At 24.4% G+C, this 24,399-nt stretch overlaps 6 protein-coding genes across 13 annotated transcripts in view; 3 read left to right on the top strand and 3 right to left on the bottom strand.

Annotated features, from left to right (window-relative positions):
- LOC113551172 overlaps positions 1-1,003 on the top strand; it is a 71,180-nt gene extending 70,177 nt beyond the window's left edge. For all 5 annotated transcript variants that reach the window (XM_026953253.1, XM_026953254.1, XM_026953256.1 and 2 more), the window contains one exon: positions 69-1,003. In XM_026953253.1, the coding sequence (XP_026809054.1) occupies positions 69-357 (289 nt within the window). In that variant the 3' untranslated portion in view covers positions 358-1,003. The remainder of the gene's footprint in view (positions 1-68) is intronic.
- Positions 1,004-2,327: 1,324 nt separating this feature from the next.
- On the top strand, positions 2,328-4,958 carry LOC113554342 (zinc finger protein 107-like). Its single transcript, XM_026958143.1, has 5 exons — positions 2,328-2,575; positions 3,022-3,112; positions 4,045-4,105; positions 4,251-4,302; positions 4,383-4,958. The coding sequence occupies exons 2-5, from the start codon at positions 3,034-3,036 to the stop codon at positions 4,872-4,874; spliced, it is 684 nt and encodes a 227-aa protein (XP_026813944.1). The 5' UTR covers positions 2,328-2,575; positions 3,022-3,033; the 3' UTR covers positions 4,875-4,958.
- A 2,489-nt stretch (positions 4,959-7,447) lies between these two features.
- Positions 7,448-9,669, bottom strand: LOC113554809 (adenylate kinase 7-like). The gene is made up of 5 exons (XM_026958854.1): positions 9,533-9,669; positions 9,273-9,475; positions 8,949-9,049; positions 7,738-7,893; positions 7,448-7,660 (listed from the first exon to the last, which is right to left on the bottom strand). Exons 2-5 carry the CDS (start codon positions 9,397-9,399, stop codon positions 7,448-7,450), a joined length of 597 nt encoding a protein of 198 aa, XP_026814655.1. The 5' UTR covers positions 9,400-9,475; positions 9,533-9,669.
- Positions 9,670-11,016: 1,347 nt separating this feature from the next.
- On the bottom strand, positions 11,017-13,585 carry LOC113552544 (adenylate kinase 7-like). Its single transcript, XM_026955405.1, has 8 exons — positions 13,403-13,585; positions 13,068-13,285; positions 12,751-12,934; positions 11,898-12,064; positions 11,712-11,808; positions 11,553-11,630; positions 11,333-11,485; positions 11,017-11,247 (listed from the first exon to the last, which is right to left on the bottom strand). The coding sequence occupies exons 1-8, from the start codon at positions 13,583-13,585 to the stop codon at positions 11,017-11,019; spliced, it is 1,311 nt and encodes a 436-aa protein (XP_026811206.1).
- A 2,479-nt stretch (positions 13,586-16,064) lies between these two features.
- Positions 16,065-18,591, bottom strand: LOC113554052 (DNA-binding protein Ets97D-like). 3 transcript variants are annotated; one of them, XM_026957727.1, is made up of 3 exons: positions 18,468-18,591; positions 18,096-18,269; positions 16,065-17,026 (listed from the first exon to the last, which is right to left on the bottom strand). In XM_026957727.1, the coding sequence occupies exons 2-3, from the start codon at positions 18,267-18,269 to the stop codon at positions 16,427-16,429; spliced, it is 774 nt and encodes a 257-aa protein (XP_026813528.1). In that variant the 5' UTR covers positions 18,468-18,591; the 3' UTR covers positions 16,065-16,426. The 3 variants fall into 3 exon arrangements, with proteins under 3 accessions (XP_026813528.1, XP_026813527.1, XP_026813526.1); XM_026957726.1 differs by having other exon boundaries at positions 18,096-18,290; positions 18,394-18,528; XM_026957725.1 differs by having other exon boundaries at positions 18,394-18,524.
- Positions 18,592-18,787: 196 nt separating this feature from the next.
- Positions 18,788-21,476, top strand: LOC113553999 (protein FAM177B-like). Of its 2 annotated transcripts, none has more exons than XM_026957623.1 (4): positions 18,788-19,092; positions 19,152-19,295; positions 19,359-19,520; positions 21,293-21,476. In XM_026957623.1, exons 1-4 carry the CDS (start codon positions 19,066-19,068, stop codon positions 21,380-21,382), a joined length of 423 nt encoding a protein of 140 aa, XP_026813424.1. In that variant the 5' UTR covers positions 18,788-19,065; the 3' UTR covers positions 21,383-21,476. The 2 variants fall into 2 exon arrangements, with proteins under 2 accessions (XP_026813424.1, XP_026813425.1); XM_026957624.1 differs by having other exon boundaries at positions 18,796-19,006.
- Positions 21,477-24,399: the final 2,923 nt, after the last annotated feature.

A 24,399-nucleotide genomic window follows, 5' to 3' on the forward strand; every position in this document is an offset into this window, starting at 1 on the left:
ATCTGAAAATAAGAACACTTAGTTTTTTCGTCGTGTATTTTTATTGATGGAAATTATTGTCTGCTTAGGCTATCGAACAATGGGAAACCACCACCACCAGCTCCCATGGCCAAGGTGACCTTTGCCGATACTGCAACGGACGGCCAGAACAAGGAAAACGATCTACCAGCAGTGGACGACGAATCTGTGCCGGACACAGATGAGAAACCATCGGTGCCACAGCCTCCTTCGCAGCAACAGCAACATGTCTCCAATAACAACACAAAAGACGCAGACAGCGATGATGGTCTTGCCAAAATCATTCCGTGGAGAGCTCAATTGAGGAAGACCAATAGCACTCTTAATCTTTTAGAGTAATATACCGCCTATATATTATACGCAATACTGTTCCATATTATTATTATTTTTATTATTTATATACATATTATACTTACGATTATTAATTTTATTATCATATACATATATATAGATATAATACTTAAATAATATTTATAATTTATACGATACACCCATTGTATACTATTATATAAACGTTGTCTTCTCTATGCTGTTAATAATTAAAAACAAAAATTCACAACAATAATGTGTGTTAAGGATTCAAGCGTATAGGCATGTATAGTATAGTTTTATATATTATATAAATAATTCAATATAATATTATTTAAACTATAATGTCTACAGTTTACATTAATCTATCAATATCTATGTACGATGTTCTAATATATTATTCTCGCGCGCCGCATGTATAAATAAGCCCTTTGAAATTGTTTTTTTTTTCTTTATTTAATTAAATTTGTATACTTTCAAAATATAGAACATCGATTTTCATTTGATCGTGTGTATACCTACGAGATGTATCATCCACCCTTTTCCCGATACATAAATTAAAAATGCAGTGTTTTTAAATTGCCTCATGTAAATGGTTGTTATAAATCATGTATCTATATTGATAGTTTATTAATATTGAGTGAAAACTGACAATATATTTTTATACTTGGATTTATTTTATTGATTTTTTCAATGTCAGATCTAACTAGTAACTAGTAGTTAGGTCTGGCTCAACCAGTGTTGGATCCAGGGGCACATGCCCCCTGTTAATGGGCTACACAACATTTTTGAAATAGTAATTTTTTTTATTTATACATAGGTATTAAATATGATTTTAAAAACTAAATAAATATCTATACAATATTCGAACAATCGGTGTTGAAACTTAATTCATATATTTTAAATTATTTTAATATATTATAATTTATAAATAATTTACTGGAAACTCAAAATATAAATAATGTGCCCTCCTTAAAAAAAATACCTGGATCCACCGCAGAACTCCCTTTATTTTTAATATTTATAGTGCACAAAAAAAATATTGTTTAAAATAATCAAGTTGAACGTGGACTGACAACATTTATTATACAATTATTATACTCAATGCAATGTTTAAAGTATTTAGACTATTCTAAAATATTTATAGACATGTACAAAGTACATATTATTATATATAATACTACATTTATATTTTATTTTATTGCATCCATGCATCGTTTAAGTAGTTTAGAATAATTAGAAAATAGCTAAACCGATTAGTAGATTTGCTCAACATTACTTTTTAATAAAACATAAATATTCAATGTAAACAATCTTTTTAACAAATAAAATATTATTAAGCTAAAAAAAATAATTACATTACTTGTATGCAGCTATCAGCAACCCGTGTTATTCAATTATTATTAACATTATAAAAAAATGTGTTTATTAGTTTGCATTATATTTTATAGGCTTATAATTATAAGCTTACAAATCATTAAATGGCGTGAAAGGCACGGGGCCCTTGGCAATTGCCCTTTCGCCGGCGCTGTCCGCACAAACTTTGAAGTATACTTTCAATTATTTTCCGTAGTCACTCAACGAACAACTGGAGCAACTGTTTCTCGATAGCGCACGAGTGCACAACTACTGTGACAATATTGATAAAATTATCAAAAATCACAACACTACACTACTACAGCTTCTCGATAATCATTAATCTATAGTATAGGCCTACTGAATAACCGGGATTTTCCAGGTAAACCTCCTTCCAATTTATATGTATTTTTGGAAGTGATACCTTTTTCATTTATTATTTATCTATTTATTATTTATAGACTCGTTAAGGTAGAGAATACAGTACTGGGTGATAAGGTATCAGATTAAACATACAAGTATGTGTTTTAGTTACGATCACGATTAAAGTACAGGTATTACAAGATATATAATGTATATCTTTAATCGTGGCTACGATCCATCGCCCAAGATTAATGAACATTATCAATCTTTATAGATTTTGTGACTTGTGTGAATACGACAGTCGGACAAGGCAATTCTGTAGCCAGCTTAGTACGTTCCATAAAATATCATTAAAATATAAAATACAATGTGTTTAATGTTAGAATTTTGCAATTGCGTGAAAAATGTTAACGATTGAATGTGTAAATGCCAAATTTTAATAATTATCGTCTGTTGACTTTTTATTTATATTTTTTCGGTTCTTCGTACTACTTAGTATTCATACCACTACATACTAATAAATAACAAGGTAGGTACCTATATTTAGTATTACTAGTATTGTTGTAAAAATGAAATTAAAAACAAAAAATTTATTATTCTTTATTATACAAATATTTAAATTAAGAACAATTTACCTGTTTACTGTAATTGGTATCTATTACAGGTATAGGTATTATAGGTACATATTAAACAAAATCACATGTTACACTTATCAATTATAAATTATAAGTTACAAATTTACAATATAATATGGTAGTAGGTAATGGTTATAACTGTTGTAAGAAACCATGTAGTAATATTTAATAATTAAGATCTATAAAGTTTTTTAAATTTAGCTATATCTTAATTTTAGAATTGGCTATCCAATAATATTTTATTAATTTAAAAAAAAAATTATTAATTTAATTAATTAACTTATGTTATCATCTATTTAATTTGTTCAGTTATGTAATTAATTCTCATTTATAATTGTAGATTGAGAAAAATATGGGCATTAAAGATGATTTTGTATCAAATATTATAAGAAATGAAATTCATTACCGCAAGAAACAAAAAAAAACTAAAGGTATATTCCTTAATTATAATTTTTGATCATTTATAAATATTAATACCAAAAATATGTTGTATAATAATACCTAATACAATCTATAACTTTAGGTTCAAACTAAATTTTTAAAGTATGTATTTGAATGTAGGTTCTTAACCTTTTCTGAGCCATGGACCCCTTTGAAGTATAAAATATAATCACAGACTCCCACTCCCCCCTAAAAAAAAATTAAATATAATTTTTATAAAATATGTACATATAATATAATATGAATACATAAGAAATATAGCCATCCCGTGAACCCCTGATTAACCATTTATAGACTCCAAATGGGTTCATGGACCCCCCTCTCCCCCTGTTAATAACCTAAATAATCTAAATATTAGATTAAAGAGTAATGAATAAACAAAAAACATGATAACGTAAACCAGGAGAGGAAAACATTAAATAAATAATAATCTAACACAATAGTAGACCTCGTTTTTAAATTTTGGCTAACATTCAAAAACAATAAAATTTAAAGAATTACATATAAAATTAAAATGTTTTTAAAAAAGAACTTTTCTGTTTATAATATAATATAATAATAATATTACTGACATATTTATATTTAATAGTGACATTTAATTTTTTAAAACCTACTTACCTAAAATTTAATATTTTGTGTTATAAAATTTTAGGAATGATTGTAAATCATCTCAAGTTGTGACTTTGGTTTTAATTTGAAAGATTTGTATCAATCATTTTTACTGATACAATTTTATACAACTAGTTAGAAATTTTTAACTATTTAAAAGCATTATTTATTAATACTATTAATGAAAATAATAACATGAACATAATTTATTTTAGTAATATTTTAGTTTTTTCTATAAACTTTTTATGTATAATAAATTATTAAATACGCTTCAAACAGATTTAATTTATTAAAGCTGAATTTAAATATTTAGGTGCTACTAGTACTACATACTCTTCAAAAAATGCATTGGATGATGAAGAATTTAAATTTTTGTAAGTTATTGAATTAAAAATAAATTAATCATATAATATATTATTTTTATAAATTTTCAAAATGCATATTATAGAAAATTGCTTGTATATTTTTATTACAATCATAAAACATTACGTATTTTTAAATAATAACTGTCGATTTTAGATTGAAAAGAATTGCAGAAAAATTGAATAAAAAGAAAAAGAAATCAAATAAAGTTAGTATTTTTTTTGACTAAAAATAAAAAAATCATTAACATTAAGATTTATTTTAATTTTATTATATTATAAATTCTAGATACAATTAAAAATTGGAAAAGCGTCCAATTATACTAAAGATGATGAAGTAAAATGCAACACATGTAAACAGTTATTCTCTAAGACCTATTTGGTTATTCATATGCAATCTCATAAGGCTTTATATAATTGTGATATTTGTAACAAGAATTTCTCTTACCTTTCAATATTCAATAGACACAAAGCAACTCACAAAAGGGATGTGGTAATCTATGAATGTAAATTATGTAATATAACATTTAGGAATCCTAATGATTTATCCAAACATGATATATTTCATGAAGAAGAAAGTATAAAATGTCTATTTTGTTTTAAAACATTTAAGCAATTTAATGATTTTCTGAACCACATTAATATGTACTCATTTGACAAACCCACTCAAAGTTTAACTAATCGTATAAAAATACACAGTGAAGGCATACACTGCTCATCATGTTGTACTTGTAAAATGAGTTTTGCAAAACGTGATACTGTCATAAAATATATTGTATGATACATTTCATTGAAGAACTAATACAATTTTCCTAATCAAAGGCAACACATTATAATGTTAACATTTATATATTTTTATTTTAAAATTTAGCCAATTTAATATTGCTTTAATCATTGTATACTGATTTATTTTAACTTATTTATTATTTGTTAGCAACATTAGATTTTTTTTCATCCAAGTATACAATTTTCTATTTTTAAACAAACAATGTTAAAAAAAACTCAATATTCCTGATTGAAATAATAATGTGAAACTTAGAATCATAATTATATAAATATTATTTTTACTATCTCTGACTTCTGTAGTTTTTATTTAAAAAAAAGTTAAACAAATACTGGTAAAATAATTGATGATAAATTATCTTGGTTATTGATATTAAATTAAGTCATGGCTATCATAGTTTATTTTGTGTTCTCTATACTCTAAGAGTCTATAAGTGAAAATAGAAAAAAATCTCAAATAATTTTAACTTATATTGTTAGATAACAATATGAACCCTATATACTGTTTAGAATGAAAGTTTTCTTTTTTTAAATTTATAAAATTGAAATTACAACTTACAAATTCCAAGTAACTTATCAACAATAAAATCTTTAACTATTAACACGTCAATAATTGACATTATAAATAATTATATGTATTACACAACTTGGTATAGCAATAATGCCATTGTCAACTATACACCAGCTGTAACACTCTCAACATGTTAATTGTAAAATTATTGTTACTTGTTAGTTACTAAAATCTAAAATGGTCCCTATTTTTATGATCCTTTCATTAGAATTAAGATATTAATGACATATTATGTACCCTCTAATTATAACAACTAATATCAATCTAAAATTATTTTTGAGGTATGTGTTTTTCTTTAAGAAATTCTGAGAATTGGTATATTTTTTGCTAACATACTGAATGTCATTACAATATTTAATCAATAACATGATATTATATTTTATTAAATAACATTTTTTTATTCATAAAAAAAATTCAAAAATTTCTCATTCCTATTAATAGCTCATAAAGAGGCAAAATATTTTGAAAATTTTACCATATATAGAAAATAATAATATTGATAATTTTTATGTTAGTACCATATAAATTATTTTTACCATTGTGTTATGGAGTTTGATAATAATATACGGTGAATTATAAACAATCATAAATATATAAAACTAGTTTTATATAACTATATTCTATAAATGTAAACAATAAAAACCAATTTCATTAGTCGACAAAAACATTTACATTATCTAATGTAATTTAGTTTAACAAGCATGATGTAACTAGTATAATTTTGTGGGGGGGTGGTATGGATATTTCATAATTGTGAACATGTTATAAGGAGTAAAACTAATAAACATTTTACCTAATTATTTGTAATTTTCCTAACTAGTTAATACAAAATACAATACTTATATAAAATAAAAAAGTCTAGGGATGCATCATCCATAATACTCATATCAACCACAGTTACGCCAATGTTAGTAATTATGTATAAAATAGACAACTATTAATTTTAATAATATAGGCACACCGTGCACAACAGAAAACGCTTGAACTATGCCACACAACAAAGCATGCGCCTGACAAATTTTTTCATACGATACCTACTACAGAGATCAGCGTTAAATTTTTTATCTCGGATTCAAATGTTATAAACGTTATGTTTGGCATCGAGCTGTAACCTGTTTTTAGTTTAGATTTACAAAATCATCAACAGTTAAACAACAGTCACATTGAGGTCGGTCGGACGCTTGGTTCGATTGGAACCATTTCGCAGATAATCGGTGCTTTGGTCTCGGCTCTAGACATTGATATCAGGCATTAGGTTGTGACACACAGAGATGAAAACCTCTGTGAGTGGACTAGCAAGAGACATTATAATTTATTAATTATGTTAATAATTGATAATTAGTAAATAATTTATTACATAATTTTATGAATGTGACGTGCGTTAGAATATTTAAAATGACAATGCTGAAATAATAGTCAGACAGAGATGAATTAAACTTTGGACAAGTATTTCTTTCACAGTGATATTTCTATTGTACCTATTTATGTCAAAAAAGACTTAAATATTAATTAGAAAAAAAAAATTGCCTAGGAATTAAAAACAAGGTAGATTCGGATTGTATAATATAATTAATACATAATGTAGAAATCACATTGGATAAATTAATATAGATTTTAATTATTTTACCTACCTATATATTTTAACAAATACAAAAAATAGTAAAATGTACAGAAAAATAGGAAAGAAAGTAGATAACTGCTTTATGTTTCTTAAATATAATAATTAATACCTAATATACGTTAAAAGTTTTAAGTGCGTATTCCTACAAAATAATATTTTTAAATTACAATAAAATAACTAAAATCGTATACTTATCTACACTGACATTTTAAAAGTATATTTATAGGTAGCCAGGTAAGTACTTGGTACTTATTAGTGAGTATATATAATTGAGAACATAAAAATTAACAATAATTAATAATACATGAAATATTTTAACTATGTAAAATCATTTATGTTTTTTTTTAATCACTTTGTGTAAAACTATAGTAGTATAGAATTATAATTCTTCTTCACTATTTTGGGTATCTTCGTCATCTGTAAAATGCGCTGTTAAAACGTCCATTAATGGTTTTAATTTAATTATATCATGTTCGTCGTAATTATAGATAAAAAACATGCGTTCCAATATTGTTTGTATTTTTACACCCTCCTTAGAATAGCCTGGAAAATTTGGTAAACCTTCGGGGTTCTCTTTAAGAGCCATATATGCCTATAACAAGTATAATAATTACAATATAATTATTATATAATTTCAAAATATCAAATAAATAATATAATTTCATTCACCAAAAAATCAACAGGATTCTTTGGTCTCACTTTAGCAACTTGTACTATCAATTTTGTTAAAGTAGGAGTAACATATTTCATTAAGTATTCTTCGTTAGACAAACTTTCTAAGTATTCGAAATCTGTTACTTTTTCAAAATCTTCTAACAATGTCATCTGTTATAGATTCATATACATTTTTATTAAAAAAATATTAGTCACATCAATTTGTCATTACCTACCTACTAATTTATTCTACTGCCGTTGTCATAAATGGGAATTAGATACAAATAAAGTTATAAATATGGCTCAAAAGTCATCAGATATCTAGTATTTACATGTTTTTCTATGTGCTTCAGAGCATATTTAAACATATAAAGTAGGTGTCATGAGTAAAAAATGTCAAGAGTGAAAAATTAGTGCCATTTTGTTATTAAATAATGTGCCTCGTACCCCATGCGGCCATACCCTAAGTCCCGGAGCACATATTATTATTATTTATTGACAAATACGTTTTGATTACTGTTTTCAACTTTACTATCTGCAGTTTTTTCGCCGCTATATCGATAATACAATTAGTTAATAATCTAATCTTTCCGCTTTTGTCTAAAAACATAAAACACCGATTATTACAGATGATTATACAACATAAAAGGTACCCGAGGTAGGTAAGTATTTGGCATAGTCCTTATGGCTTATAGTGATAGTGCCACTTAGTAAAAAAATCTTAAAATATACTCTGACTTGCTTCCTATTTATAGCAGACCTAGGTAGGTAATAATTGCATAGGTACAAATTGAAACTACTTAAAACATAATATTTTTTTGCATATGATTTTTTAATACAAGTATCTATTTTTAATATTTGTATTGTTATAATTTTGTGATACAATACAATATATATATAGGTAATAGGATGTTTTGTGAAATTACCATCATAGCACTCAATACATAATATAATTACAGTACCATACTACCATAGTAATTTCATCTATACATTTTTTATTTTAATCATAATTAAAAAGATAAAAATATATTTATGATGAGTATGATAAATATAAATATAATAAATACCTAATAAACAATAAACATAAAATAAGTGTCTACTAAAGTAGTAAAACGCTACATTTAGGTATTATTACCGCTAATTTTTTTAAGCTCCTATAACTTCCAAGCTACTTATACGTATTTATATTATACATACTTAGATTATACTGATTTAGTGATATTTACTTTTTCCTTGAGCTGTTTTAGCTTATATTTTTGATTTTCAGCGTTAATTTCTTCTACTAATGCATTCATTTTATTTAGATCAGTTGTTCTCTCCAATATGCCTATAGTTATAAATTATAAATTATAATACGAAATCATAAATAATACATCGATTTAGTTATTATAATATTGAAACTGAATCATGTAATAAATAATTATATTAATGTCTAATTAATTTCTAATGTACTAGCTACTAGGTACCTAATATATTAAACGTTATAGACTGTAGACCATAGTATATATAAGTATCATACTAATAGTATGTTACAATCATTTTTCAATTACCATGTTGTTGATTCAATTCGATTTCTTTTACAACTATATCAAGAAAGTGTTCAAAATTTGGGTCAATTTCTGGTAACTCAATTTTGTTAGTATTATAGTTTAATGGTGAATATGGAGATTCAATCATCTTTATCGGTGCATAATACGAATTGAGCAATTTCAAAAGCTTATTATGATTTTGTCGATTCCAAATTAAGCGTTTGCTAAAATTATATAAAATTTAAAAAAAAAACATTTTTACAAAATAAATAATATTTTACGGTTTTTTTTTAATTTCTTTTTTTAGAATAGATTTAGCTGCATTAACCACATTAGATGATATGGCGATATCAGAACTTGATGAGTGTATTGTGTTAACTTCAGAGAATAGGAGTCGTCTTTTTGTACTAGTATTTTTAAGTATTTTTGTACTGATGTCGTTATCACTGTTCTGATCAGCGAATAAATTAACACCTAGTGCATTCTGCGTCAAATTAACCGTCAAATCTACAAAAATGTAGTAAATAATAAAATAAATTGATACGCAAAAACACATTTTTTTATAATATGTATTTAATCTTTGATAAATAGCTAATAGCTAATACTTAATAGGTATTAACTAAGAAATATTATTTAGTATATTAATTTATTATTAAATACCTATACCAAATACCTACTATAGCACCTATACTATGATGTGTTGTATATTGGGTGTATTATGCAATTTCATTAATAAAAAAAAAAATCAATAGATTTGTATAGGTACCGGGTAATTTATTAACATCTATATCTTGTTGAAGTAAACTCGTATCATCAAATTTAAATAGCATTTTTGCTTGAGCTACTGTCGTTGGATATCCATCCAGAACATACCCACGTTTAAAAAATATTATTTTTTCAATCAATAATCTAAAAAAAAGAAAATAATAAAATAAATATAAATAGTATAAAAATAAATGATAGAATATAGTTGTGGATGATGTGGCTCGCGTTTTAATCATAAAATTCATAAAACTAAAATTTACTTATTATTAAGGCGTGGATTTTTATGTAAAAAAGTCAAAATATTTAAATATTTATATTGTTATTTTTGCCAAACTGTGTATTAAAAATCATGAAATATTTAACAACAAAAAATATGTATTTTTAATTAATTTTTAATCATTTAAAAAAAGTAATATAGATATAGAATTCTGATATAGAACATATTTATTTTTTGTAATTTTATTTATTCATCTTCATTGCAGTAGTCTTTGAACAATTTTGAAATAATGTACCTACATTTGGAGATTTTCAAATTTAAATGTGCAACGGTTAGGTCTTAAAATTGATTTGTATCGGCTGAAAGAGCGTTTTCCACGTCAACCGAGGTTAATGGGGCATATTTCATATTTATTGATATATCAGATGGTGCAAATTCAATATCCATTGATGGGTTTTCATTAGTATATAGTATATATGTAATAAGTTATTATATTATTATTATTTTTAATGTTGGCTCTTGATATCATTATACTTAGACATGCGATCCGCGAAACCATTCATGTTGGCCACCCCTGATATATATCTACTTTATACTTAAGAAAAATGTAAAAAATAAACTTACGGAATTAAATGAATATCTTCCAATATATCATTATTGGCATCCATAGATGAATATAAAATTGATAGCTTTTTATTTAATTCTGATATTTTATCAGTTATAATAGAATTAATTTCAGTTTGTTTATCGGCATCATCTACTAAATCGTCGTCATATTGACTTTTATGGTACAGTGAGCTTATTTCTTCTCTCTTCAGAAAATACATTGACACCATTAATGCATCGCATACATTGTTTATTAAAAATAAATAATTTCAAACTTACAATTCCATTGATATAGTCTTGAGTTATCGTTTTGGGTTCTAGGTAGATTAAACCATAAAACTGGGCAAGTTGAAGCGCGAGTTTAGTCTTACCAGAAGCCGGTGGACCGAGTATAATTAACTTGATACTCTATACACAAAAAAATATATGTTTATCTCTACTCTGGTCTATAATATGAAATATGCATTCTGAAAAATGCTTTGAAAAAATGCACTTTAATATTATGAGCTCTTTTGTATGTTTCAACTAAATATTTCATTGAATTCAGCATCGATGATTTATTGTTGTACCACTCGAAATTGGGCCATAATTGGTTAATGCTGGAATTGATTTTAATATCGACTGACAAAATTTGTTTATGTATGCCCTATAATAATTTCGAAATATAACTTTTATACAAGTATTTAATCTTACAACTAAAATTTTTTGCTCACCTTGAGTTCATATTTATTAATAAATGTATTTAATGACACAGCCGTTGAAATAGCTACGTCGCATGACTTAGCAAGAGCCTGGGAAAATATTATTCAAATTACGAACTTATGAAATTATTTATTATACCTGAATAGCCTAGTCTCTAATCGGATACTTACAGTGATGATTTGTTTTAACGTATTTATTGGACTTTCAACAGCAAAAATATAATGATACTCTGGCGTCTGATCTTCAGAAATTATTTTATGTAAGAGTCTAACAATATTAACATAAGGTGATAGATACAATATTATTAAGTACAGAAATTCACAGTAATTAAGTTTTTTATAAATAGATGTCTGAACCTAGCCAAATTTTCAACGTGTATTACAGGTACGTGATTTTGGCTATTCGGTATTGGAAATAAATCGGTAGTTTTACAAGCCGAGTCGAACGCAAATTGTAACAAATCTTGTTCGAATCCATATGTAAGACCAGACCAAATGATTATTGTCTTTAACTGTTCTTTTAACTAATAACAAAAAATAATTCATTTTATTAGTACAATGAAATAACAAGATTAGTATTCAGTGCCTATTATATTTTATCAATGCAAAATAAAATATTTACTCCTTGTGTTTCATTGACAGCTAACACTTCAAGTTCAAATTCATAATGTTCCACATATTCCGGATTTGGAACTCTATTATTCGCATCATTCTCGCTCACATGAATCTTTTTTAATTAACAATTTGTTATATTATAAATATTATAATTAATAATTAATATTATTTATTTCATTTGTTATTATATATAAATAATAAATATATTTATATTTCACTTGCTTTTTTATTGACACCTGCCCAAGTCATCACAGTCGATATTACCACTATCTTCTTTTTATTTTTTGACCCATGAGTTTTTTCCATACCTCTAAACTTAACGATTTCTCTTTTTAATGATCTAAATATTTCTTTTCCTTTAGATAATTCCGCAATATCTCTGGATATGTCAATTACTATTATACCACAGGTTTTTAGTAACTTCAAAAGGTCAGAACTGTTAACTGTACTTACAACTTCATTCTAATTTTAACACAAATATCAAAAATAACGTGAATCTATGTTCTCAAAACTTTATTAATTAGGTAGCATAGGACATAGATATGTTATTAATAGTATTTTTTATTAATTATTATACTATAGTCTAATACATTACTTTAAAATTTAGCGATTTATCTTCTACTTTTTCGATGTATATTTCATATGGAACTTCTGTTTCTATTTCTTCATTGCTCAATTTATCTAATTTTTCGAACGATACATCTTCTAAAGTTTTATTAAGCACATAGTAGTTATACATTATTGTTTCCAATCGTTTACTCGGTTCTATATTTAATAATCTAAAACCGTATATTTTATTATTTAAATTTAATAAAATAATAATAATAAGTAATTCAATTATACAATATTGTTGTTTTTATATAAGTCTATTATATACCTAACTATTTATATATTTAATACATTAAAATTCACCTAAAAAATTCTACGCCTGTTAACCTATCAATAATATCATCAACAACAAATTCATCATTTTCTTCCACTTTTAATTCATTTATAATGGTAGGATATTGAGACCCTAAAACATTAGATTGCGATTCTTCGGATATTAGTTGATTTACTTTATTCGAGCTGGATAAGAGGACACGTGCTCTTGACATCCGGTTATTTTTAGCAAACTTTGACGATAAAAACTAAAGATTTAATATAGGTAGGTAATAATTATCGAAGATACTTCTTATACTAACATTTATATTTTAATAATTATAATATACCTAATAGCATATCTACATTTTGTTTTAAATAGGTACCTTAATGAAATATTTTATATTAAACGAGTTCCCTGGACTAATAAAAATACGATTAAAGTTACAAGACCATTCAAACATCTTCATATTTTTGATGTATTGATTAACGTTGTTTTTTAGTTCAATTTCATCGAAAATTAACCTCGATAGATAACTGTCAGATAAAGATGAATTAAAGATACTCATGTTGTAGTTAATCAAACAAATGTCAAGTACAACAGCAAAATAAATACAAATTATTACAAAAAGTAATAAGAATTAACTTTTATAATGATAAATTACATATTGGTCGTTATGGTTTCCAACTCGAAAGTTATATTTATCTACCTACTTGAAATTATAAATTGTAAAATGTTTTTTTTTTATTAAAGGTAGATATATAATTTAGTTAGGTTTATTAGTTAGCTAATAGGTAGCTTATAAGCAACTAATAGTATACTGTTTTTATTAGTAAGACTAAATATTTTAGTAAAAATGATTTTGTACAAGAACTTATTAATATCCATGTTGCAATAAAAATATTAATAAAAAAATTAGAGCACCCATATATTTTTTTAAATTTGAATTTTCACAAAATCAAATTGATTGCTATAATAGCTAATAGGAACCTACCTATACCTGTACCTATAATACTTAATCACAGTAACCTATGTTTAACTAATTAGTAATTAGGTAAATGTTTTGTTATACATGAGAGGCTTAACTATAGGAACCTCCATATTAGTGTGGTATAGTCAAACACACACACACAAAAATATATTTCTGGGGGGAGGAGAACCCCCAATCCCACCCATGTAACGTGCCTGGGTATGACGTTACTATCACCATGTATACATTATACATAGAATTTTAAAATTTTACAGCAACTTATGCATATTTATAAACTACTTTTTGTTAGACTATAATAGAATTGTTGAACTTTTCTGAAATTTTTGGGAAGGCTGATGTAGCCCTTTCAGCACTTGCACCATAGACCTATAATAGGTCTATGGTTTGCACCAAAGGATAAGTCATTATTCTAAATGGCTAGATACATGATTATTTATTAAATATTTAAATTTATTTATTATTAAAATTTTAAATTCTGAGCAAACTGATGAAAGTATTTTTTGTCTGTCACCACCTTTAAAGTCAGTAAAAACCAAAAATGCTCCAATGTTTAACTATTTGGGTAGTTTTTGGTAAAAAATTAATGCTATTTTTTGAGGGGGTGGGGTAAAATACAAAAATATCAAGTTATTTACAAAATAGTCGGGGGGAGGGATTAAGGAAAAAGAGAAATTTTATGTAATATTACATTATAGATATTTTTTTGTTAAAAATCCTAAAAATTTGTTTTAAAAATATATAAAATGTTCAATTTTTAAGGTTAAGGATTGACACAATTTAATAAAAAGCTGCAGATGAGTAGTTCATATAGTAACTAAACAATCTAATAAATATTTAAACACAGATTTTTTTGTACACATTTTAAGTTTAAATTGTATACTGTACAGCTAAGTGGTTGCATACATTCTCATTTTTATAATATTATTTTAACCTACCTTATCAATTACCAATAAAATATTAATTTCAAATAAATAAGAACATCAGCTTTAATTGTATTTGTTACAAACATTTCATATACTAATGTAAATTAATGTATCTTAGTTCTTGAATAAGTTGAATTGCCTAACTACATCAATTATGGTATAACATAAATAGTGGCATGCTGAACTTAACACTAAATAAAGGCTAATTTAGTATTCCATCCATCCCCCAAAACTCCTACCAAAGCATTTATTTCATATTTTAAACTAACTGTCGTTATAAATATTAAATTAATATCTATTAAAAATTACCCACCCAGCACCCACCCATTCCTTAAAAAACTCAGAAGAGGTCACCTCTCGATTACATGCTTGGCCACGTCACTGAGTATGTATGAAAGATTTGTATTACAATTAAATCAATAAAGGTTATTTATAAATTATTATAGTTAAATAATATTTATATTACTTAAAATTATGGTAATATCATGAAATAAAAAATAAAATAAATATTTTAAGAACTATTAAAATAACAGTAATTATTTTTTATATTACATCTAATGTATAAAGTAGGTTCATAAATTTAAATTTAATACATGAATCAAATGGTTTCCTAGCTTATAAAACTATTAAAAATTGTTGGTACCAAATATTATAGCTTTCAAAAATATAAATAGTAAAATGGTAATTATGGTAGCACCATAATTATTCAATTAAAATTTAAAATTTGTTAATATAATTTACACGCACTTCAATAAAAAATATTTAATTATCTTTAGATCACTATACATAACAACTAATAAATAATAAATATAAATCAAAAGCTTAAAAAATTATCCATGTTCAATACCGACTACTGAGAGAATGTAAAATATAGATTGGGATCTATCATATTTTAAAATAAAATATTATAATTTTTGTATTTTTTAAGGTCAACATTTTATTAAAACCATTTCCCCATTAATAAGAATCTTACAAATAGGTACATTTAATACTTTAACTTATTCAACTCAATTTTTTAATCTGAAATAAAAGTAAAATAGATTTTTTAAAACATGAAATTATAATTACGTAAATAAAATATATTTGAATACAATTAAGTAAAAAAATTATAAAAATATAAATCATAACAACTATGTTTTGGATGAAGTAATTATTTGTATACAAATTATAATTGATTTACACAAATAAGATTTTTGTAAGCTGATGTTGCAACTTCAGTAAAATGTAGAGGAGCTCATAGTAGGATACTGTTGATGACTACTTTGATTGAAATATATAATGCAATTACAAGACTGATGCCAGTTAGCTTAAGCTTAAAGAATCACTAAACATTTAATAAATCAATCATGAGCTAGTAGCTAGTAGTTCTTTCAACATAATTTAGTGGTCCATGATCAGTCCATTCAATTTTCAGCAAACCATTAAATTAATCAAATTTTTAATGAGAATCAGCATAGGTATTATAATTTGTAATACAATACAATTATTAGATACCTTAATTAGATTCTTGTTGAAACATACTCTTCATATCCATAGGATTATAACCAATCATAGTTTTTATATCACCAGCAAATTTATAAACATGTTTTCCCTTGGCACGTTCTATAATGCCTTTTCCATAATGGTATCTTAATGCTGCAGCCATTTTATTATAGTTCATTTTCCAATTCTTTTTAACTAAACCCCACATGATACTTATAGTATTTGGTTTTATTATTTTGAATGTTCCTTCATTATTGACCCATTCAATCACATTTTGATATTCACTATCTGTTAGTAAATTTAGTAGAAATTGCCAAATTTCTACACCATTATTAAAGTCAGAATTTAAATACATTTTATTTTTAAAGTTTAGAATTACACATATATCGATACATTCTTCATCATTTTGTTTAATATATACTTTGTGCATAGTTTTGAGCAGACAAATGTGTGTCCAAAAATCATCATTTGAAGACTTTTTCTCTAAACCAGCAATATTCCAACTAAAATTGTCTGACGTTAACTGTTTTCCATTTATTGTTAATTCAGTAATATTTAAATTAGTTAAGTTGTATTCATTTTTAACCCATTTCATCCAAGTTTGAACTTGCACCTAAATCAAATATAACATCACTATAATCTTTTATTTTTATAAATACCAATAATTGTAATACTGTACTATTCTAACATTGATATGTCAAAATTTACCATGTAAATCAAAATAAGGAAACTATTAGTAAATAACAACAGTATTAAGAGGATGTTATACTCGCATGTGTTGTCTCTGTCTTACTAATGTAGATCATAGCAAATTTTCGTTCAGTAAAACACATTTTGTGATGTTAGCTTTAATATTAGAGTAAATTTACATACATTAGTAAGACAGAGACAACACATGCGGGTATAACGTCCTTTTAACATAATTATTTTAAATATAAATTTAATTTTAATATATGTCTAAAAAGTAGTTGATTATTTATTAAATCAAAATTAAAATTATCTTTAAAAGCAATTAATTGAAACCACGTGTCAGTTTAATATAATATATACCTATTACCTAACATATTATTTATTAAAACTATTTTAATGTATTTAAAAAATAATAATTATTATATTACAATACCTATATTGAAAGTTAACTTGTATTATACTCTAGGAGATTATCCTATTTTTTGCCAGTTTAATATTAATATTATTATTATTCTTTATATATATAAATAAATCAATTATATATTTTTTGAACGAATCAATCAACTATATACAGTAATGTAACTTAAAAATTTGGGCTTGTGAGTGAAATCTTCAACTGCAATCCCTTATCCAGACGTTATTTAGAGGGGTCTGACTGTTTAAGAGAAGAGAGTGAAATTCTAGCAATTTTTTAGCAATTCATCTTATCAAAATTATTTTATACATTTTTTAAAAATATTGTTGCATATTTTATCTTTTATTAATTCAAAACTGTATAATAATTTTGAATTATTAAAAATTAAAATAATAGTTTACTATAAATGTATTATTAAAAGAAAAACATTGTATTAATTCATACCCCCTAAGCAAACGGGGCTGGGTGCACCCGTTGCCCATACCCAGTACCCACTGATCCTACTTAGTTACACTACTAAGTATATACCTAAGCATATTGTACAATATTATCACTTATTAATTAGGTATATACCTACTTGATCCCATTTACATGGATCTTCAAATAATTCTAATCTTTTGCAAAACTCTTGCTCAACAATCCAACAATAACCGTTTTTATCAAACACTTTGCAATTTTCATTATCAAATGTTCCAGCATTTGTTCTCTTACCAATCACAAAAACGGTCTCATGCCACTCTGCAGACTCCATCTATAGATTTAATTGATTATTCTAAAATATTTTTATTATAAAAATGTCTCTTATTAAAAATACAAAAAATAAAATAAAATAGTTTAATCCATAGGCCTTTGAGGAGCCGTGTAAGCACACCCACCTTAATTATTATACACTTTTATTCTATAGTTACTAATAAGTAAACATAACATATGCAATAACTAAAAAACTTACTAAAATACAAAAAATAAAAATAAAAACATATTATACTTTGAAGGTCTATGACATAATGGTGTTTTTAACTTAATAATATTATATTAATTATTAAATATTAATAATATAATTATTATAATTAATATTCAAAATTTTGTTTTCAACTATCTAGCTTTTGGCGATTCCAATCAAAGTAACTGAACTCTAGCGGTATTGATAAGAACAACTAAACTACCATAGACCTATAATTTATAGGTCTATGAAAACGACAGAACAACACAGAATAGACTATAGTCTGATAAGTGATAACATAACAATAACATGAATAACTATAGATTTAATTTGGTTATCGTATTCGTTAAATGTTGTATTGTTATGTAGTAATTTTTTTTTTTTTAGGTGATTGCGTGACATTTTTGAAAAATATACTACAGTTGTAGTAGTAGTAGTAGCAGTAACAGTGTATTTATAAATATATAATCATATTTAGAAGACTTGAATTTTCTTCTGAATATTCTGAATAATATAAGCAAATTATATCGATTTCTCGGGCTTACAAGGTCAGTTCAAAGAAGTGTGCATGTCTGTGCTTGTCAAACACTTTAATACCACTTGAACAATGTCATCAAAACCAATATTGTTAAAGGTTTTTTTATTACTTTGATTTGTTAATTGTAAAGTATTTTTGTGATTTTCTTATTTTAGGAGAAACCATTTGTCGACATGGAAGACATCAATATACAAATTGAACCATGTAAAACATATTTTAGTGATGGGTGTGTTGAAACTGCAGGAACTGATGAAACAGATTTACTGAGAGGAGAATCAAAAACTGATTCTAATGAATCTGTTAGTATTATTGTTTTAGCAGTGTTTAATATTTATATATAATTTTGAAAATTAAAATTATAGACTAATAATTGGCCATCATGGTTACTTACAAAATCAGCAGTAATTGGTTCTAGTGCATTGAATACAGTTGATTACCTCGGGGAATCTTTGGCTAATTTTTTTGGTATCACTACACCTAAATATCAATTTGAAATAAATTATCACAACAACATAATGCAAGAAGTAAGTGCTATCAATTTAAAAATAATTTAACATTATTACTAGATTTCACAGAAATTTTATTATTTATGTTAGATTTATACAAGTTTGTATGTAGTACAAATAAGTAAAGTTATTTCTCTAGAGACTTATCCGAAAAACCCTTTCCTATTTGTGGCATTCCATTTAAATCTCTTAAAAAATTCAAGCTAAGTGGTTTTAGTAGTAGTAAAATAACATTTCCATTGCTGTTGTTGTGCGCAAAGCCCATCCTAGTTTAACCTTTTATGTGACAAAGTATACAGAATATGTTTAAAAATCTATTAAATATGATAATTTTATTGAAAATATAGATATATTTCAGAATTCATAGACTTAAAAACTATTGATTTTCAAATTAACTAAATTAAATGTATAAGTTACATTATTACTCAACAATTACGATCATAGAGCAAAAAATAATCCCAAATTTGAACTGATTTATAACATGTTTTAAGAAATAATTCATGTATTATCAGAATCCATACATAGTGGAAAAATCCAGCTATTTTTAGATAAATCTAAATTTTATAAATTAATTAATTAATTCAAAATATTTAGTACATTTCTCACGTTGAAAATATTTATACTTTATAAAACTATTTATGATTATTTAAAATTAGAAAACATAATTACTGTACAAATGAAGAATTGGAATGGTAATTTTAATTAAAATTGTATACAAAAGAAAGTTATTGAAAGTTAGTTTATATAAAATTATAAAATTTACTGAATGATTTATTTTTAGGAACACTCAATATCTCTCCTTATATCCAAACATTGCTTTAACTAATGGTTATGTTAAAGAATATTAAGTGTTCTGTTATAAAAGAGTCAATAAATACATTTTTTTATTATTATTACTTTAATTAGCTATCAATAATATATTATGACAGCTTGAAAATTAATTATTTATATTATACAAAATATTATAATAGACAACAATACAATTATTATTAAACAAAATAAGTGATAAAAATAATAACTTATATGATAATTAAAAAATTAGTATTAAGGGTGGAGAAGTTTAGAGGAATAATAAGGAATTTTAGAGAATTAAACTAAGTTAGATATTTGTTGTTTAAAGGACAACCATATAGGGTATAATGAAGGTTACAAATATTTTCAGTGAAATGTAGTGTACAGAAAATGGAATCATTTAGCTTATATTTGTTAGCATGATTGGGTAATAGTATAAATATAGTATAATTGATTAATTTAAATGATAGAAAATCTAAGAAAATTTAAGCTATTAGATTAGTATTTTCATTTTTGATACTAAAAACAATGTTTTTAATTTTGAGTGCAAAGTTAGTCAGTAATTTTGTCCAGTGATTGAACCAAAGATTGGTTATGTACTTTTGCGACATAAAATTGGGGTAAAATCATCCCAAGGTTATTAAGTAAATGAAGGTAAACCAAGTTGAATGTTAATTTACCTAAATATCAGTATTTTTATTATTACAAATTCCAATTTGTCTAAGAACTAAGTAAATTGAATTAAGTGATTTGATTGATTGAAAAAATTAATAATTGATTTGATACGAAAAATAAGAAGGGTTAATATGGAACTAAAATAATTCGATTGTAAACACAACATAGAATAAGTGCATTCAGTGCAAGATTTAAGATAGCATAGCACTCTATGATAAAGGAAGAAAATCTATAATATAGTTTTAATGTGTGTGGTTTATTATTGGTATATTAAGATTTGTAACAATTGTTAAATTAATATATAATAAATATTATTTTTTCAGATGAAAGCAGAAAAAATTGTCAATGAAGAAAATATGAAAGGATGGACTCAACAACCTCAAAAATCTACGATAACGGCAGAACCGTGTTAAGTTTACATTTAATTCTTTTGATTTTGTTTTAAAAAATACTAATAATTTATACAATAAATAATATATGGTTTGTTAAAACTACTTTACTCTACAATTGAATATTTATGTATTTTCTAAAGAATTCCTAAAATAGTAGAATATACACCGAGAACAATACTTATGTTTATTTATATATATATATATACATATATTACACTTAAAAAACTTCCTATTATAAATAAATAATTGTCAATTAAACAATAAGTATCAAATCATTTATTTTTATTGTGGGAATTAAAAATTATTTAAGCGCTCAAAAAGTATTAACAACATTAAAAGTTTTAAGAATACATTTATTTATATAAGATATTTTAATCAAATGAAATAGTTTTGTAATAACAAATTATTAGTATTTTTTATATATTATATAAAATTGATTACCGCTTACCTTATAATGGTGTTTTACTAATTATTAACTTTTTTAAATATTTATTTAAGAATATAATTCTTTGAATTATTAACTATTATCTTTATTATTAAAAATTATAAGTATTTTTATTGATTAAAAAAGCTCCGAAGTTAATGACTTATTCATTTTAATATGTATTTATTTATTTATTTTTATTTTTTTTTTTTTTGAAACATTGAACAATACTTTCTTAGCTTAAAATGTATTTTAATAATACACAAATCTAAATAACAAATTATATTCTAGTTTGTTAATATTTTAAGGTCATTTATGTAATTTCAAATTATTTTTAACCAAATCACACGACTTTATTCATTACTTTTTTTTGTTTATGATACACATTGAACTTTACAATACATTAAATATATTTAAAAAATATTCATTTGACTAAATAAATATTAAATTATCTTTTCATAAAAATAGAATTACATTATTTATTTTATTTTATTATTTAATGTAAATATTTTATTTATTAAACTAATTAGGAAAAGTATTATTTATCTTGGTATTTTTATGACTTTAAAATTCATTACGTTGTATTTGTTAAAAATATTAAGTCATCAACTTCTAAGCCCTATTGATTACCATTTAACTTATATTTTATAAATTAATTTTAGGATATTTTTTTCAAGAAAATGAAATTATTGAATTGTTATAAAATAAAGATAAATATATTAATATTCTTATTGTTATAAATTTATAATATTATATGCATTTTTATTTTATATTAATAAATATTTTTACTATTTTATGCAAATGATTAATTTGTTTTGATTTTTTGTAAAATTTGATAAAGGACTGTTGGTATGAATAATGAAGTTGACAGTAGCAATATAAAGAATAAATAAAAAATTATTGAGGGAAAAAAATATTCACTTTGATTACAAATAAGTAGTTCCCAAATGATCTTAAGACAAATCACTTATTATGTAAAATTAATGAAACAGTATTTTCAATAGCCTGCAAATACATGCTAAGTATAAAAATGATTTTAAATTCCAATGTAGAGGAGGGGTTAGAGACATATACATCACCTGGGTTTTTATTCATCAATACGACATTCATTAATATATTGTTTACACTAGTGATTAAGTGAACAATATTTTGATTCTACAATGATGTGTGTGTTTTTTTTTATTTTTTAGAATTATATTTTCCTCTTTCATAATAAGTATTTTTATACATAAAAATTCAAAACAATTTATTTTCAATCAAATAAGAATCCTTAATAATATAAAAAATAACTTGTATAACATCCTTTTAATGTGAATTTGATTTTTCAGAGAAAAATTTTTTATATTAATTTTACAAAAAGCTAATTCACTTTAAAATCTGATTAACTGACAGACATTCAGGTGGTGAATAAGCATCTTGTTTTAAAAATTGTATGATTATTGATTATCAGTTTGTATCAATTTAAAAGTTCAATGTCTGTCCTAAAATGGCAAAGATTCAAAATATTTGTTTTTATATTAAAATTGACTATTTAAAACTTAAATTGTAGCATGGCTGCAGTGGCATGCCCAGGGGGGGAGGGTTAGGGGTTATATACCCCTCCATCGACTTTTTTTTCTGACTTTCGGAAAACAAATTATTAGATATTAGAATTGTTACTTATTATAAAGTCATTGCTTTTGATTATCAGTAATAAGTTATTGCTTATATAAATTATATTTATTATAATATATACATTTTATTATAATTATATACTTTATGTTCTCTTATTATCTGCCTACTTAATTTTATAATGCAATTTTTTGCAATTTTTCACGTTTTTGGATTTTTTTTTTTAAATATAGTGTTTGAATGAACAAAATACTTAACTAAACTAAATTTATTATAACATAAATAGATTATTTAACAATGGTAATTATTTTAGTATATAAAATTTAAATACATATGTAATTTATTTTGTTTATTTTAGGAAAACAAAGCTTTCTTAAAAGTAATACCATTGAGAATAAATAAATACAGAAAAAAAATGTCGGGTTTACCTTGACCTCCCGATTCCTGAGCCTATTATTACAAGGTCGGAAACATGGTTATTGCTACAAATTTCTATGCAAATAATTTTGAAATTTTTTTAATTGTGATTAAATGTTTATAAAACGATGTTAATCCCAATCAGTGTGAAAAAGCTGAAACAACTTGTACAATATCATGCAGTCAAGTGTGGTTTATAGTATTTATACAATTACACTTATCTGAGTTATCCATTAATCTTACAAGCATGGAAGAATCGAATATTGAGCTACTTAAAATATGAATAGGTTTAGAAAAGCTGAAGATATTTTAACAAATATTCCTGGTCTAAACGGAAAAAAACTATAGATTGTATGTATATGTATATAATTGAAAAAAAAATAAAGGATATAACATATAAAACTATTAAATCTTACTATGAAGTCATATCGAGTAAAGCAGATGTTTATTTAGATATAACGCCTAAATTATTGAGTTTTTTTAATCTTCACTAATAAATAATTGGTGTAGTAGAACATATTTTTCTTTGTACAAACATATTTTAAGTAATAAAAGATTTAATTTTAATGAACATAATTTGGAAATA

The sequence above is a fragment of the Rhopalosiphum maidis genome, chromosome 2 (assembly GCF_003676215.2).
Source record: "Rhopalosiphum maidis isolate BTI-1 chromosome 2, ASM367621v3, whole genome shotgun sequence".
Classification (NCBI taxonomy): Eukaryota; Metazoa; Arthropoda; class Insecta; order Hemiptera; family Aphididae; genus Rhopalosiphum; species Rhopalosiphum maidis.